The sequence below is a fragment of the Crocodylus porosus genome, unplaced genomic scaffold, assembly GCF_001723895.1.
Source record: "Crocodylus porosus isolate Cpor-Errol unplaced genomic scaffold, CroPor_comp1, whole genome shotgun sequence".
In the NCBI taxonomy this organism is placed as follows: Eukaryota; Metazoa; Chordata; order Crocodylia; family Crocodylidae; genus Crocodylus; species Crocodylus porosus.
The window spans coordinates 84809226-84827483 of NW_017728906.1; the positions used below are offsets into that span (position 1 = coordinate 84809226).

General features: G+C 45.4%; 1 protein-coding gene across 1 annotated transcript; it reads right to left on the reverse strand.

Moving 5' to 3' along the window:
- Positions 1–267: 267 nt before the first annotated feature.
- On the reverse strand, positions 268–17831 carry TXNDC9 (thioredoxin domain containing 9). Its single transcript, XM_019529488.1, has 5 exons — positions 17729–17831; positions 15021–15239; positions 10486–10604; positions 3939–4193; positions 268–1452 (listed from the first exon to the last, which is right to left on the reverse strand). Exons 2-5 carry the CDS (start codon positions 15207–15209, stop codon positions 1335–1337), a joined length of 681 nt encoding a protein of 226 aa, XP_019385033.1. The 5' UTR covers positions 15210–15239; positions 17729–17831; the 3' UTR covers positions 268–1334.
- Positions 17832–18258: the final 427 nt, after the last annotated feature.

Consider the following 18258-nt stretch of genomic DNA (forward strand, 5'->3'; position numbering starts at 1 on the left):
GCTCTGTGCACTGAGGATTTAGATTTTAACTTCCGGTAAATCTGTTTTTAACATTATTCATTCTAGCTGTAATATTATTATCTAGCACTTCCACAGGTCTGAAGTAGTTCTATCCACTGGGAAATAAACCCCAATTCTTACTAAAGCTAATAAAATGTGGTGGCCTTGCTTTACAAAAATCTAAAAACTTCAGATGTGTGACTTAATGACAGATCACTGAACAGACGCATAATGAGGGTGAACTAGTTTCAGAAGGAACAACATTCATCATTAGAATTTAAGTACTTTATTTCAATGTACATGAATTAAAATAACTTAGTTTTACAGAAAAGGAGAAATATATTGCTGGGCTGGCCCAGTGGGAAAATGCTCTCCGCTGTAAAGCAGTGAGATTGATGAGAGTTCCAGTCCTCAGTTTGCTTGTTGGACCAACAGGACTGGAAGTACTGAAGAGGCTCATTTCCCCAGGAGGACTTTAATTTCTCACAAAAATGAATAGTGAAATAAAACCACTCCTGAGTTGGACAGATACTGAGCTCAATGCTGAGCCTCAAAGAGGGTACAGATCCCTAGTAACTGAAGAGGAACAGTGCAATCAAGCGTACTGCATTGGAGTCTCAAATTAAAACCAAAAACATCGTCTCTCCCAATATTTTTGTCTGGCAACGTCTCTTGTACAAACTTGTACAATACAAATTCACACATCCAAGACCACAGAATTATATTATATAATCCTGCAAAGAAGGCAGTTTTTGATAGGCTTGTTGCCACGTGCTACTACCTGCTGTACCAGCTTTAACATGCAGCATACATAGTTGGTAAAAAGGCATTTCTTCTGATAACATCTATCAATTTTGACGTAGGTTAAGACTGTTTTACAGCTCATAGTGCAATGCATTTAATTAGTCATTGTCACACTATGGCACTATAAGCTAAGATAAGCAATGATTTAAGATGTACTATGACTGTAGTAGTTACTTGTAGCTCTTGCCACTAAGTCTCTTACTGAAAAATGATCAATGGTATAAATACTAAGACGTAGCTTATGGAAATGTTTTGAAATAACTATTAAAACTTATAGTTAAATAGATTTTATAATAATTTCTCAGATGATACCTAGTTCAAAGGGCTCAGATTCACAACCTATAAATGACCTCCAGAAGAGGGGGAAAATATTGAAAATTTCTTCTGATGCAATTCCATTGTATAAAACAGTATAGAAAAATGAGCATTAGGTGAAAATGTAATGAAAACAATAGCCTTTATAAAAACATTCCTAGAAATGTACCAGGCTTAACAAAAAGATGATTTACAAAGATTGTTAGGCTTGGTTTCTAGTCATCATCAGAATCTGAGTCATATTTCTTCCCTCTGATGGTTTTTTTATCCAGTTTTGTGAAGCTGGTTCCAAATTTCTTTTGGGTCTGAAAAGGTGGATCCATCAAGTTTCCACTAGAAGAAAAAAATAAAAAAATTCTATTAAAAGCAAAAATATTTATTAGTAGACACTTACATAATGCTGGAGAAACAACAAGTCAGAGAAACCAGTTAAAAAAACAAAACAAAACAAAAAAACCCAACTATCTGGAATCAGCAGTGGCTGAAAAAATAGGCCCTCAATACCCTATTAGCTACAAAGAAGTTGTCATAAAAAAATTAGAACAGATCCAGATAGTACCAGCTTGCCTATGCAAGCCCCGCTAGAAATGCCTTTTTTCAAGGAATGGTCAAGAGAGCAGGGCAGACTTCAAAGTAGAGTAGAGCTTCCACATAGGCAGCTGTGGCCTCTGCTGGATTGTTTGGGATATGCAGGATTTATGGCTAATTTTGAAAATGTAGGTTCCTTTCCCTTCATTCTTCTTGTGGAGTTTACCATGAGAATCAAAAGTCAGCTCATTTAATATTTAGTAAATTCCATATACTGAAGCACTGTATCCACTGAATAAATACACCCATAAATTACTGTCTAGCATATCTGGTTCTTCCTCATTTGCTGGATCCTCTAGGTAGATTTGCTTTGCTCTTTCTGTGTTTGCCTGCTACAGATGTGGAAAAGATGAAAAGGGCATTTCTCCCCAAAAGGTTAATGGACATGCCAAGAGGAAAAATGAGTCTCATAAAAGGATCTAAAGAAAATCAGTGCCTCAGATTTGAAGTGCCTTAACTCAATTGCCAATATACTTCAAGGGTGGGGGAGGTGGGAGGCTTATGTCATGGGCAACCTTTGGTGTAGCACTCAGCAGACTGGGAAAGGGACAGGTACAACAGTGGCAAGCACGGCAGGAAACACAAAACAAAGCAGCAAAGTTGGTCAGGGAGCACAGGGAGGAAGCAGAAAGCAGAGCAGTAGACCAGGCAGGGAGTACAGGGCCGAGGCAGAGGAAAGCCAAGCAGCAGACTGAGCAGGGGAAGGGGATTGAAGGAGGGTGCAAAACTAATCCGAGCCATGCCTGCCAAAAATACCTGGCTCCTAGTGTACTATAGTCACCGCCTGAACTGCCCCTCTGCTTCGCTTCACTTCGACAGGATTCTTCCGCCACAGACGACCCCGCTCCACCCAAAGAGGACCCCTGCGATTGGACTTTATGGACTGAGACGCTTCCTCCAAGCCACTTCCTCCACCATTGCGGACCATTGTAACGGGTTTGTGTGTGTATCTATCTCCTTTCTCTCTCAGCATTGCGAACCCCCTCCCTCCCCTTCCCACATCCCCCCACCCCTGGGCTTAGTTGGCTAACATTGTATTGCCTGTAACCTAGTTACATTCCCCTCCTCTCCCCCATCCCTCTATTGTTAGTCCCTCGTTCGGGCGCTTCGTATTTCCATATCAGCTTTGTTATCTTTTTTCTGGATTCCCAATCCTAAACATCTACTAATAAAAGTCAATCTGTTCTTCGCAATCTAGAAGAGATTTTCTTCTCTAAACATCCATAATTTGAAGATTAAATATGTCAAGTTGGATGCAGATAAATTTAAATACAGGAAACTGGTAGGTGGGACACGTGCCCCCCCAAGATTGGCCCCCAACTTGGCACTGCTAAAGACAGGGAAGTTTTTTGGCTGCATGAGCCGGCAGCATGTTGCAGGTGGGGGACGGGACTAAGCTGCAGCACAGAAGTATGGGAGTGAATATGGGGCTGTTCGCACACCCCTGGGCCTGCCCACAAATTGTGCCCCCCCAGACTCAGGAGGCACAAGTCATCCTTGAGTTTAAGGAAACAATTCTCCATGCTTTAATAATTTGGCTGTTTAAACAAGTCAAGACCATTAAAAATAAAAGAGCTACGCTAATGTGATGCAATGGTTGATGTTTTATCCACATAACCACCTCAACTCGGTCCTGGAGACCCAAGTATCTTCTTTTGATGATCACAAGACAACAATGTGACAATTCTCTGCAGATGCATCAAGCCAGGTGCACTCCCCTCACCTTGCTTCAATAAGGCTGTATTAAACCAAATTACGATTAGACTGCATCTTTCTACAACTTTGGGTTAACCTGCATTGTTCTGTATTAAACCATACAGTGTGTGAACAAATAATCAAGTTAACCATAATACTGTCTAAAGATTTATGCACCCAACACATCTGGACAATCTTCTCCCCTTCAGTTACAGGAGAGGGAGACAAGTCAATATTCAAAAAACAAGGGCCTTCAGCTTCGACTTAGCAGCCACTGAGAGGAGCAGACTGTCCTAAGTTTTGTTTTAGCTACTCTACAGGTAATAAGACCCACATATGTACATTTTCAGTATGTTGCCAAGAGTTATTTTCCTTGATTTGTTTTTCTTGCCAAACTTTACAGCCATAGTGAGATTACTAGATCACTTGATTCTTGCATAGATTTGACATCAATGTAAATTGAACTCTTATATACATTCATATTTTACCCTTTAACCCATCCTGCATTAAATTAAAAAAAAAAAAATGTAGATTACCTGTAACTGATTATGCCTGAACACCCTAGTCTCCATTCTAAGGTCTCTGTGGTGAAGTCATCTGTATTACCAAGATCAGTAAAGCCAACAATAAAATCTTGTGTTTTTCCATCTTTTACTAGTGCTAGAGTGGGAATTACTTTGATGCTCAGTCTCTCGCACAGGAATGGAGATTTTTCGGCATTTAATTTTATGAATTTTGTCTCGATGTGTTTTTTTGCCAGTATTGCCAGATGTTTGTCTACTATTTTGCACCTGTAAAAAAACCAACAAAAAACTCAAAGCAATTCAAATATTGATGAGTTAATTCTCTCAGTACCAAATGTTAAAATAATATCTTAAGAATCAACATTACAGAACTAATATACTACTTTTAGAGAAAAAATATCAAAGCATAGTTTAAATAAGGGGTGCTTAATCTCTGGTTATCTGCAGGCCAAATGCAGCTTGTGGAGCCAGTCCATCTCCCCACTGGGCAGGAAATTTGTCAGCAGGGGAGCAGTGGCCATTAATACTGCCATCCTTGCCCCACCAAATTCCCAAACCCAATCCCTGTGCAGTTGAAGCTGGGCCATGCCCCCTTCCCCCTCCTTGCCAGGCCAGTTTCAGAGTGAGACACACCCTTTCCACCCTATGAGGCCAAGGGATGCCCCCTTCCCCCTCACAGGACTGGATCACACCACCTTCCCCATGGGCCAAGGAAGGGCCCTCCTTCCACAGGGCCTACTTGGGGCCAGGCTGTACACCTTCCCCACCGTGGGTCAAGCCATGCTCCCTTTTCCAGGTGTCCAAGCAGTGGCCCTTTTTCCCCAACAGAGCTGGGCTGTGGTGGGGGCTACACCCCATTCTCGTCTGTGCGGCTCAATGGTATTGGCCCCAGTGCTGGATCAGGACTACCAGTGTGATCCTGCCTATGGACAGATGGGGCACTACCCATCAGGCCCACTAGGGAACAAGCTTAAGCACAACTGGTTTAAATATATCAGTTTAGTGTACTCAGCCACTGATGGCTAGAAAGTTATATTTAGTTTGCTATTGGAAACTGGCTGCAGATAAAGTAGATACTGCATTAGAACAATGGTTCAAGGAATGGCAAGGGTTCATTGGTTTCTAAAAGCCTGTCTGTGACAAAGTTTCCTTCAAGGCTCACTGTAACCAGAGCAGCATAAACACAGAGATAATGGAACCTGCCACATTAGCTAGGTCACAGTGACCAGCTGCAGAGCCCTTGGGATTTCTAGTTTTGGTGGACGGACCAAATTAGGCAGCTAGGGCATGGCCAAATTAAGATGTGTCCATGTGATGGGTTTGGGAAACAAAGGAATATGCTAACAGAACAGAATGTGGACAGCATGACAACCACAGGGAGACCAATCAAGGATGCCTAGGAATAAAGAGTCATCAGAGCAAGAAAAGAACATAAAAAGAGAAATTTCAGAGCAGCAAAATCTTCCCCAAGGGTGAACCTGAAGCCTCCAGGGACAGAGAGCACACCACCAGCTGTCTCACCCACCCCACTAAGAGGGGTGGGCCTCAGCCCTCAACCTCCAGGCTGCTGACATGACATTCAAGAACCACAGGGTGAAGCTCATGTACTGGTCAGATGTACCTTCCCTCTGAGAGCCCTAAAACTAATAGATATAGAATAAGGGGGGTTATTTTTTTTGCCTTGCCTGCATTATTCTTATCTGCTATCACTGTGTATCAATAAAATTTGCCTGTTATTGAATGGAGAAGTCGTGGTTGATTTGAGAGTCTGGGCCCACCTGAAACAAGGTATCTGGTTCATAATTCCAGTGCCAACAATTGGTGACTCCACCAGGACAAAGACCCTGTGACTCTGGGACTGGGACCAAAGTCCAGTGCCAACAATTGACCTCTAGGACTCAAGGACAGTAACCCGACTGATCAGGGAATTTGTTGGTACAAAGTGAGCCTCTTGAGGGGTCAACCATGACTTGTGGTAAGGTGAGGCTGTGGGACTATGGGTGGAGACCTGTGTGTGAGGTGAAACCATATGGTAGTTCCAGCTAGGGTTGTAAGCTAAGTAACCATGTCCAAGTCAGAGTTTTTTGTGCGGGAGATTGGTTTGCTGCACTGCCAACCAGGGGATGGTTGCTTGTCTGGGTCAGGTAGAGTAGTATACAGAAGTACAGATATGTTAGAGGCAGGAGCAGAAACTCTGAGGAAGACAGGGCTGCAACCTGATCTTGGAGAGTGCCTGAAGTCCATGGTTTGGATCAGGGTATGAAGTCGGCTTGGGTTAAGTACAGTATCCTCTTATTGCGGGTACAATAGGAAGCCAGGAGCAGAGAAAATTAACTTCACTGCTGGAGGACTGTGTGAATGAGCAGAGTACTTGGGACTGAGGCATTTGTAAGCATGGATGTGTTTGTGACAGGAGAAGAGCCTAAAGGAGAGGGCTGCTTTGCAGGGATTGTTAATGGCATGTAAGACATTGTTTACTGAACTAGCACAGATGCAGCAGAAAGCTCCAGAGAGTCAGAAGAGTGTTATGCATTTGCTTTGGAGACTGTAGAACTGGAAGTTACTGGTATGGGTTATGGCAAGCCAGAATGTTAGCCAGGCAATACAGCATCAGGGAGCTCAGACACAGTTAAAAGGAAGAGCAGGAAGGATCCAGCCCCCACCCCTTAGATCAGGAATGGGGGATGTGAAATCTTGTGATGCTGTGTATCCTTGCGAATAGAAAGTGTCACTAAAATTGGATTTTTAGAGGTGGTTAATCATCCTAGTATGCTAGGAGGGGACATAGGGAAGATAAGTAATGTTATTGGATACCTGTGCATTCTTTTGGTTGCTTTGGTTCACTGTGCCAACGTGCACTTTGTGCATTGGATAATGGGGGTGAGGGATGTCTTTGTTCTCCCCCTCTCCAAGAATAGTGTGCACATTCTATGAAGGAAACTGTTAAAAGATTAAGGCAGGAAGGTGTTTACCACAGCTCAGAGTGCAGCTGTGTAAATAAAAAGTGTTTTTTTCTGAAAAGTTGACCTGTGGTTTTGAAGTTCTTTTTAGGCCTGGAAGGTTTCCTGAAAGATTGTATATGGTTTGTTGATGGATCTAGTTATTATGAGAAGGAGACCCTGAGAACAGGATTTGCTGGATAAATGTAAAACCAGGTTATAGAGCCAGTAGCTCTGCTGTCAGATACAAGTCAGACCTTTGCTGGATTAGTTTGCTGAGAAAGCAAGGCCAGATGAGCACAGATTGTGAAGCCTACGGTCCAGGAAGGATATGGTTAAAGCAGGTGTCAGAGTTATAAAAGGGTCTGTCAAGGGAAAGAAAGGCTGGAAGTTAAAGGGAAACCAAAAGGGTGAATGTTAAGACCCAGAAGAGAGTGTGGGGACTTCAGAGAACTGCTGGAGAAAGACCTGAGAGGTCTGACAGCCAAGTGGGGCAGAGTATAAGTGGGGCAGAGAGCCCAGAGGTCTGCAGCCCAGGTGAGACGAGTGTTAGCAGGGCCAGGTGTCCAGGTCTCACTGGCCCAAGAGCGGGGCCAGGACCCAGAGAGGGGTCAAAGTCCAAGGGACAAGACTGGAGACTGAAGGGGTCCAGGAGCCTGTAGTCCAAAGAGGTCTGGGAAAGCCCCGAGAGACCAAGACGTCTGGCATTGCAGAGGCAGTACCAGGGCCCTAGAGAGGTCAAAAGATTGAAAGAGACCACTGCTGAGACTGCCAGAGCTGGGGAAACATAGGATCTCAGGTGGCCTGAGGTGGGGCCAGGATCTTGGAATGTAGAGCCTTGTGTGGCCACAGCTCAAGTAAAAGGGCCAGGGAGCCCAGAAATGAGCTACTGTGCCCATAAGGGGTGAAGATGACCAGGGCAGGAGAGCCTAGAGATTGGTTCTGGGTAGGACCTGGAAACTGCACCCTCTTGAGACGGGTTGATGGGGTGAAGCTACTTGTGGTGAAGTAGTCTCTACAAAATGCCACATGTTGCCACCCAAGGGACAGGCGAGTATAGGGTGCTGTGCCTGAAAACCCTAGTTTCCACTGCCTTGTGGGTCACGCTTTGAAGGGAGAAGGCTAGGAAGAGCATACAGATACAGACACAGACAGCTGGGGCCTGTACTGCATCCACAAGCATCAAAAGTAGAAGATAAAATGATATACCATACTAAGGTAAAGATGGAGGTCTAGCTTTAGATGGCAAGGGCCAGGGCCCATTGTAAACAAAGCCAGCTGTGTCAAAAGTGATTCCATGCCTCTCAGTTAAAAAAATGAAAAGGTACCTGAACTAACCTAAAGGGGATTGAGCCCCTCTCTTTTTTTAGTCTTTGTGTTTTGGACCACCTCTGAAGCATCAAGAATCAGATGAGGTACTGATTGAGTGGAAAACTACCTGGAATGCTGAGTAAAAGTTACTTCTTAAAACCTAAGTTATCTGTTTCAAGGCTCTCCAGACATGTGCCTGCAGCATGGTACCATTCCAGAACACACCCCATCACAGTACAGCATGTAGGTGAAATGCTTTCACTTCCCACTCCTTCCCAACAATTTCAGCATGGATTCTCAGGGGTCATGCTTGTAAAGGCATGGGCTTACTAATAAAGTTTACAAAGAAACATGCACTCCAACGCAGATTTCCTAAAAGGTTCCTGTTTCCTGTAGGCTTATCTCTGCCAGCCCCTCTGCCTGGGAGCTAGGAAGAGTTTCTATGAAGCATAGCTCATCCAGCCCTGTGGCTAACTGACTTTTTGCCATTTACCAAGCAGGCTGAGGAAAATCTCTCAGAAAGCAAGGTTTGAAAGACCAGGGAATTTTGGTACCACCAAGCAGCAATTCCCTGGGGTTCCTGCTTGGGAGTTCCACTTCTCTCTCTCTCACATGTTTCTGTCTTCTCCCTTCCCCAAAAGGCCCAATTCAGTTGTGTAATCTGTTTGTCACAGGACTCTGCTCATTTTCTCTGCCTGGGGAGGTAAGGGATTGGACCCACCACCCCTTGAAAAAGCTAGTCACCTTGTGATAGTACCTTAATCTTGTGGTTGAGATACATGGAACAGAATACACCTTCCTGCAAACTGCTGGCTGCCAGAACTACGTAGTGAGCGTTTTCACTTGATATGCTTGTTTTCCAAATGCTTCAGTGGAATTTTGCTACAATACTTTAGGAGGAGCAGAATCAAGCTGAAGTCTTTTAAGAAGTAGCCTAGTCAGATGTGTACAGTGACTAACAAATCAACATCAACTTTCCACATACTACTTCTGCTACCAAATTCCTCCCCCCACCCCTGGCCAGATAACCATCCTATAGGGAGGTCAAAAGCCACTGATTCAAAAGCAATATTATATACATTCATTTACATAAGCCCTTTTCTTGGCTGCTCAACATTAAAAGAAATGTCTGAATGAGTATATTTTTGCAAATGCCTGTATAGTACAAAACATAGTCTGAGTCAACTTGAAATTGTTCAAATTCAGGTCAAATTATGTAAATAGCTTCAGATGAATAAGGAAAAAAAAATCAACACTGAAAAGAAACATTTTGAAAAATTAAAATCCTAGATTTGCAAGGGGATTTAGGCATAATTTATGAAGTCAGCAAGATGGAGGTTGAGCTCCCCCGACCATGTATAACACTACAGCCCACTGGTAAGGACACTCCCTTGGAATGCAAGAGACTCGGGTACAAATCCACACTTTGATTCAAAGCAGGAATTTGAACCATGGTGTCCATTACCCAAAAGAACAGCCTACCCACTGGATTACTGTGTATGCTGGTGTCAGTCTCTTTCACTCTCTCTCTCGCTGAGGCTGCTTCTTTTAAATACTAAGTACTCATAGTACCAGACACAATGGCTCTACATAGCCTAGTGAACCCTCATCCGAGAACAGGAAAACCTAGGTTTAGTCTTTGTTTCAATGTGAATAGCCTTAAGAATTGACACTGAGGGACATACCTCATTCCAAAAACAGACTACAGGTCTAATACTTTGGGATATTCTCCAGGTGGGTGGGAGATAATGATTCAAATGCTTGCTCTAAATCGGACACAGGGAACATAAACCCAGATCTCCCACATCCCAAAAAACTTCCTAGTGGCAGATTCCAGATATAACGAAAAATTCTCTCAAACTAGGTTTTGTGAATGGCGCCCAAGTACCCATGTAAACTTAGCCTTTTGCTTTTACATAAAAATGATTTCCCTGCCCCCCATTTTGTTTAAAACTCTGAAAAATACAAGTTCCAGATAGATCTGAAATGATTTTTTTCGCTTAAAGAACAACTTCTCTCAAAACTAAGTATTGATGATACCATGAAGCGAAATGCTCCCCTTCAAATTCTTAGCCTATTTGAGATGAATTTACTAAATTAGACAACATGCCAAGATGCTGTTATGCATAGAGCATTTAGCATATATACTTAGCTTTATGAGTTGGGTGACTAATTACAGGTCCCACTGAAACTATCAGAAAACAAAACCTGGAAAACTAGGGAACTTTGGTACTCCCAGATCCTGCAGTTTTTGAAACAGTGTATACTTATGGCTGCAAAACCTTTTCAACAGAAGTTATTTATAGTACCTGAAAGTTGTATCTCTATAGAAATGACAAACCACATTGTTACTCTCTTTGACTTCTTGGAAAAAGTCTCTCTCACTTGGAATCTCTCTGTATTCTCCATGTCCCTTTGAAAGCCATTCCTAATGATAAAAAAAGCAAAAAGTTAGTATTAAGTTTCTTGATACTTTATTTTGTGATTATTACTTTTAGAAAATCTGATACAACATAGAAAACAAACAAACGAGCATAGTTTATGTTAAGATACGATTATCCTCCAAAAGCTTAAACAGTTTTAAAATGGGAAGCAAAAGAAAAGTTCACTAGGGGAAAAAGCCCTAGAGAGGTGATTATAGTTAGAGTGAGATGTTTCTTTTTCTACTTTGTTTAGTGGAAGAAAACCACTGATGCACACACATCACTGCAGTCTCCAATTTTTTATGGCCAGTAAACGAGAAAGAGATCTTGCTTTAGTGGGAGCTGCAATCCTTGTATAGAACTCTTTAGAATTTCATGCCTCCGCTTCCCTTAATAAAGAGATTAAACCCCTCCATTCAGCAGGAGGCATAAAACCAAAGGCAAAAAGTTTTCATGGTCAGTTTGGGAATCTCAAGGCTGTAATACAGGCTTCTGTCTTCAGAAATTCTCTGCACCTTGGAAAGGTTCCCCTCAAAGGATTACACCTAGAACCACAACAATTTACAGGGAAGCAGCACAGGTTGAAATGTATTTGCTTCAGCTTTAAGAATCATTGACAGTATATTTGTAGGATTTTTTTTAATCTGTAATATGCATTCGCATCTCAACAGTAAGAAAGCTGCCAGAATTAGCTTTACAGTTCACAGAATCACAGAAAAGTAGGGCTGGAGAGGACCTCAGGGTCATTTAGATCAACCCCTAGCCAGAAGCAGAATCATTCCTATCCAAACCATTCTATACAAATCCTTGCCTAACCTATTACTAAAACTACACAGTAGTGGGTGCACCAATAAACATTTTTTTGGCTGATACTGACAGCCATTATTAACCAGCCATATTGGCCAGCACCTAACCGATTGCCGACATGCAGCCTGGCAGCTTGCAGAGGAGTGTCCAGCCGGTAAGTCTGTGGGGTGGGGAAAATGGGGCGGTTAGGGGTACTGGGCAGATTGGGGTCCCCCACAACGAGGGAGGGAGTGGGGCAGGGGCAGGTGCACCCAGCTGGGGCGGGGCAGCTCTTGCTGCTGCACACATCCTAGGGGAGGTTTGGGGGGGACATGTGTCCCCCCGATCTGTGCGTGGGGCAAGGGCGGGCTATCTGCTGCAGGCTGGGGCCGGGGGCTGTGCCAGCCTCTTCCCAGCAGTGGGGGCTAGGCCAGGGCTATTCTTAGGGAGGGGAGCAACGCGGTCCTGGGAGGAGGGCTACAGGGTGGGCTACAGCCACCCCATAATTCACCATAGCCCCCCTTTCCAGCACTGTCACCTGCGCCAAGCACAGCTGCCTTTGGTTCCATCCCCTGTTCCACCCTGGCTGGGTAGCTCCTACCTCTGCCCCTGCTCCAGCCCCTCTCCCTCACCGTGGGGGTGTTGATCTGCCACTCCCATGTCCCTTCCCCTCACACACTTACTGGCCAGATGTTGCTTTCCAAGCTGCCTGGCTGTACACCTAGTTGTGTGCATGCTGTGGCTGTGCACGCGTGCACACCCACACACAACATTTATTGGCAACATAGATCACATCAGTTTTCCTTTTATTGGTGCCAATATGATATGGTGCCCCTACTATAGTCAAACTTGTACATAGTCAAACTTGTTGCACAACAAGGCATAACACCCTAACCGATCACAAGTAGAAGGACTACAGCAGCCAGTATCCTACTGCTGCAAGGGTTGTTAAAATATGTTAAGAGATCTTGGGGAAAAGGGCCACACCACTTGCTACAAAGGCAGGCAACCTGCTGCACCCCACCCCCCACACAGTACATACCAATCTGAGCATGGGATAAAATTCCTTCTTGACCCCAAACATGGCTACTGGTTTAACCCTGAGCAGAGGGGCAAGACCCTCTAACCAGGAACCTCTGGGTTTTAATCCCAGTAAAAGCACTGGCACACTCCAGTAAAAATCCCCAGCCTTGGCTGCAGCCAACACCCAATGCTTTTGAGGAAGACAAAAAACACCCCCTAACACATGCAGTAAAGGAGGGGGAAAAAATACTTCCTGGCCCCATGCAGCAACCAGCAAAACTCAAAAGAACTGGAAATATTTGTAGTATACTATCAACATAGTTATGCCTAGATCATCCTTGATCAATGCTTATTCAACCTCTTTTTGAGCACCTTCAACCATAGATTCCAAAACTTCCTTAGGCCAGAAGAGCCACTGAATCCAGCCTGCAGGGCTTTGCCTGTGCTTGCCCATACTGGAGCCAAAAAGTGATGTGCACCTGTACTTACAACACTGCCACTTCTCCCTGTCCTTTCAGCTCCAGTCCAAAACAGGCCAGATGGTTTGGGCAGTATATCAGCAGCAGAGGGTTTTCCCTGTGCCTATGCCAGGGCCAAGCAGCTGGGAGCTATGCCAGGACTAAGTACCTGTAAACTGCATCTGTTTTTTCACTGCTTCTTACTCCTCCCTCCCCCTGCACCCCAGTTGCAGTGCAGTGCAGCTTCCAGCTGCTGGGGAACTGGGCAGCTTCCATCTGTGGTCATGCTATAGCAGAGGGAGGGATAAACTGTGGCAGCATAGACACAATTTGCAGATACTTGGTGCTGGCACAGTTCCCCACTGGCCAGAAGCTATGCTTGTGCTGGAGCTGGGAAACAGGGCCCTGTGGGAAGTGGCAGGGACACAGGCATAGCTCCCAGCTACCTGGCTCCAGTGTGGGCATGTAGAAAACACCCTACCACTAATGTAATTCTGAAGACACCTGGCCCATATTGGGCCAGAGCCAAACTGTTCCTGATATCAAACCTAAACCTACTTTGCTGCAACTTTAAGCCATTGGTCTGCCTCCTGTTCTCTGCAGCAACACAGAAAAGGTGTTCTCCCTCTTCTTTATAGATTTCAGAAGAGATTGCTATCATCTCCTCTTAAGCACCTTTTCTGCAAGCTGAACATGCCTAGTTCCTTCAACCTCTCCTCATATGACTTGTTTTCCAAGCCCTTTTATCATTTGTGTCATCTGCCTTTGGACCCTAACTTCTCCATAACCTTTTTAAAATGAAAAAGTTCAAAGCTGCACACAATACTCTAGATGACACCTAACCAGTCCTGAATAAAGAGGCACTATCACATCCTGTGTCTTGTACCTAATGCTCCTATTAATTCAGTCCCAAACTGCCTTTTGTACAGCTGTGTCATGCTTCACACATATATAGTTGCCTATGGCAATAATGTTAATTACATGAATAAAATGAGCTAAAGGTTACAAGCAACACTGCTTTTCCAAAATGAAATTTCAGTTGTTGAATTTTCAAAATTAATGTATTTCTTGCACCATTATAGTATTTTAATTCAGGAACTGTACAGGAAGACTCTTGAATTTTCTGGATGTTATTCATGCTTGAAGCATCTCATGCATTAAATTATTTTGATTTTCCAATAAAGATAGAGTAAGAAATAGCAATAAATAAATACATACATACATACATACATACATCAATACATTTAATTACATTCTCCTGAAAAGAGTCAGACAGACATATCACATTAAAGTCTATCATTATAAAACATGTGTTCAATTTCTACCTAAAATCAGATCCTATTAGAATTCTATTGCCTTCAGCATCTCAGTCAAACAATGACAAACATTCTTGTGCTTTCATATCTTAAAACCTGATACTAGCCTCTACAATCCTCCACAACTGGAATGCCCTCTTCCTACCTGATACCAGTAGCTATATTTCCTCAACACATTTTTAAGATGTGGCTACACCAATGACATTCCTATTCACTGCACAGACCTACTCCATGTAAGGGCTCCCAAGGCTCCTCTAGAAAATGTTTTTGCAAAAAGCCTTGCAAGAAGCATCAAGATCAGTGGACTGAAAGCAGTGAGGTAAGACCCTTTCCTGCAAAAGAAATGAACAGTCACATACAGCCCCAAATCTATTAGGTTACGAGAAGCCTTTCTGAAGTAGGACAGATCATCCCCTCTAAAGAGCTGAGAGGGACCATGCACATTCCTCCTGTGGAACAGGCTGGAGCACAGAGGTCTAGGGATGGCAGATGGCCTCCTACAATGCTTTGAAATCTTTACAGTTTGATGGGGTTCTGCAGACACGTTTTGTATTCGTGGCTCATGTTTTCAGTCAATACTACTTAGTGAATAGTCCCAGTACCAGACTTTTTTCCTATCCTTATCTCATTCCAAAATATTCCTAAACACACCTGTATAATTTACAGAGAAACACAGTATTCTGAGTCAAGAGCAAACATTCATTTTGGTCAGATACCAACAGGGCAAATTTACAGCTCCTCAAGATTTTTAAAACTAGCAGCATCACTACAACAAGATCAGAAAAGATTACTGCTACACATGAGGTCAGAATTTAACAACGCTGGAGAAAAATATTACTTGTTTCTGCTGCTGGGCTTTCTTCAGAGCTTCAAGTCTCCTTTCTTTAAGACGTTCCAAATCTTCTTCATCCATTTGGTCCAATTTCTGGATCTCAGCATCCAGCTCTTCTTCCACTATCTTGGTAGTCTGAAGCATTTGATTCTCCAGAACTTTTTGAAACATTTCAACAGAAGGGTTGGTATCCATTTTTCAGAATAAACAATAAACTTCTTACAGCTATGAAAACACAAGTCATGAAATTAGAATTAAATAACACATAATAATATACAAATAATTAGGGGTGCACCGATAGAGAGATTTTTGGGGCTGATACTTAAGAAGGAATATTGGTCAATACCGATTCAATTTCCGATACACCAACTGGAGGCAGCTAAGTCCAGTGTGGTGGAAGGGGAGTGGGGAAAGGGGAAGGAAGGGGCATGGGGACGCAAATCAACACCCCCCCCGCAGTGAGGGAGGGACCAGGGGCAGGCACTGCCTGGGGGAAGGCCTGGAGCTGCAGCTCACAGGGAGGGAGGTGGTTTCTGCTGCTGCTTGCATGTGCCCCTTGGGTCTGCGTGGGTCAGGGCAGGCTGCAGCTAGGGGTGTGAAGGGCTCTTCTTGGCAGGGGCTGGATTTGGAATGGGTGCCAGTGGTGCTGGGAGGATGCTGCATCCACCCCAAATTTCACCACTGCTCTACTCCCAGCACTGCCAGCCTCCCAGCACAGCCACAGCTCAATGCCCTGCATCCACCCATATGCTGGGAAGAGCTGGGCTTACACCAGGTGGCTGGTGGTGGCAGCGCTGGGAGCAGAGCAGCAGTGAAATCTGGGGTGGATGCAGCATCTTCCCAATGTCGCAGCGCCCACTCCAAGCCCAGCCCTGCAAAGCCCAGGCTGTAGCCTGCCCCACACCCATCCAGGGGGCACATGTACCCCCTGTGCCCTTCGGGAGTACAAACAGCAGCAGGTTCTCCCCTCCCCCACCCTCCTCCTCAGGCAGTGTCTGTCCCTGCCCCCTCCCTCACCGCAGAGGTGGGGTTGATTTGCCACCCGCCATGCCCCTTCCCTCCCTCCTCCCCTTCCATCACACTGAACTTACCAGCTGGAGGCAGCTCTCCACGTTGCCGGGCTGTGCTCCTCGCTGCCTGCGCTGCACTGTGGCCGCACACAGCACGGGCATTTATCGGCCAAATTCTCAGCTCCATCAGGCCAATATCTGATATAGCCAGTTTTCTTTATAGGAGTACTGATCTGACATTGGACCAATGTATCGGTGCACCTCGACAAATAATACTACCAAATAATAAGCCATTTGTTAAAATTTTTTTATCAGGCCCATTGCTTGGTACCCTACGCTCTACAGGACAGCAGTTCTGAACCATTTTAGACTCCAAACACCCTTTGTCAGACTCAAGACCTCCCCTTAGAAAGTGCCATGTCTTCATTTTAATTTTCTTTACTCAAAAAACAAGTTACCAGAGCAAGTGTTTTGCTGCAAAGAACTTGAAAAGACCACAGTAGGTCAGGATATTTTTAACACCGTGAATACCCATATGAAATCTCTGGGTTTGTCTTGTGAGTCATGTTTGCAAACCTAGCGTACTAAGAAGATCTCAAAACACCACAAGATGCCATGGCTCCCTGGTTGAGAATCACTGCTTTAGGGAAACAAACCAAAAATAATAGCCTTTACTATCGGATTAGGAACTTGTATGCAAAAAGTGATATCTTTCAGGATGATCTGCAACTCTGTAAACATGAGCGCTGCAAACAGGGGCAACAAAGAGTCCAGTCACAGCCGATTCTCTCACTCCCTGGCTCAGCTGTCAAAACAAGACATCTAACTTAGTGGAGAAGGAACAGCTCCTTTGCAGGAGCTGTCAATGTGGAACAGGCTCTGTGTTTTCTTGGAAAGTCTCATCCAGCCTTCATGAAAGTAAAAAAAACCCAAAGTTTTCCAGCTTGAACCAGAAAAAGGAAGGAGAAGGAGCTCACTGCTCTGAGGAGACAGCAAGGCGCAATGTTTTTATCACAGGCAGGCAAGGCTCTTCGGGTAGATGTGAGGAGCTCACATCTAGCCAAGTAACCTTGCCTGCCTGTAATAAAAAAACTGTACCTCACCATCTCCAAAAGACCTTTCCTGCCAATGCTCTTAGACCAACATGGCTACAACCAACACCCCTTTTTGTTTTTATTCCGGGGCGACAGGCCCATGACAGGAAGGAAGCCAAGCTCCAGGTGTGCACACCAGAGCCCCCATTTACATCCCTGCCAGCTCTGCCAGTGTGGTCTGTAGCTTCAGAAACACAGCCGGCCCTGGGCGCACCCATGCAGCACAGGCCTATGAATTAAAGGTGGCAGCTCAGGGTTGAAAGCTAAAGTCCAAGGAAGACAGGGCCTCCGCACATCTCCAAACCAGGGGTGTCAAAGCCAGCCGGGCACCTGCTCCCCGGGCTGGATGCGACCCACGCGAGGCGCGGCCTCATGGGGCGCATGCGTAGTGCTGGAGGCGGCTGGGGGAGGGGCACACCTGCCTCTCCCGACCTGGGCAGTGCGAGCGCGCTACTGCGCATGCAAAGCGAGACCGTTACACCCCCGCAGCCCGACCGCCCACCCGCAACACGGCGGCCGCGCGCAGCCTGACGCCACAGGTGCCCCAAGAAGGAAAGGGAGCGGAGGCAGCGCCAGCACCCTTGCGGCCTTTGCTCCCCGTGCCGCTCACCCTGTCCGCGTGTTGCCCCGAGCGTCCCACACCGGCCCCAGTCCCGGCTCCGCACCTGCGTAGCTGAAGCGAGTAACAACACAGGGAGGGGGGTGGGGCTAGGTCCCAGTATCGGCCGCTCTCATTGGCTGTCGCGTGTAGTTACGTGAATTGCGCATGCGCCTCACGGCAAGGCCCCCCAGACAGCCGGGCAGCGCTACCCCCCTCTCGGTTGTCAGCTGAGACCGTCGTGACGTCACTGAGCCCTGACATGCATTGCACCTCCTCCCGCCTACATTTCCCAAGACCCTTTGCTCCCCCCTGACCCCTCGGCTTCTGGCGTGCGCTGCGGGCCGCCCGGTATGCCGGCATGCACTGCGGCCCGGGCTCTAGAGCGAGCGGTTTAGCAGTCCCGTGGTGGCAGATGCACGTTAATTATCCTGTTTGCACGATGATTTCAGCCCTTGCCCTATGTATAGTCAATAACAGGAAACGTGTTCAAAATGCACGGGGACGTACGGGGTAGCTGTGTTGATCTGAGACAAAAAGAA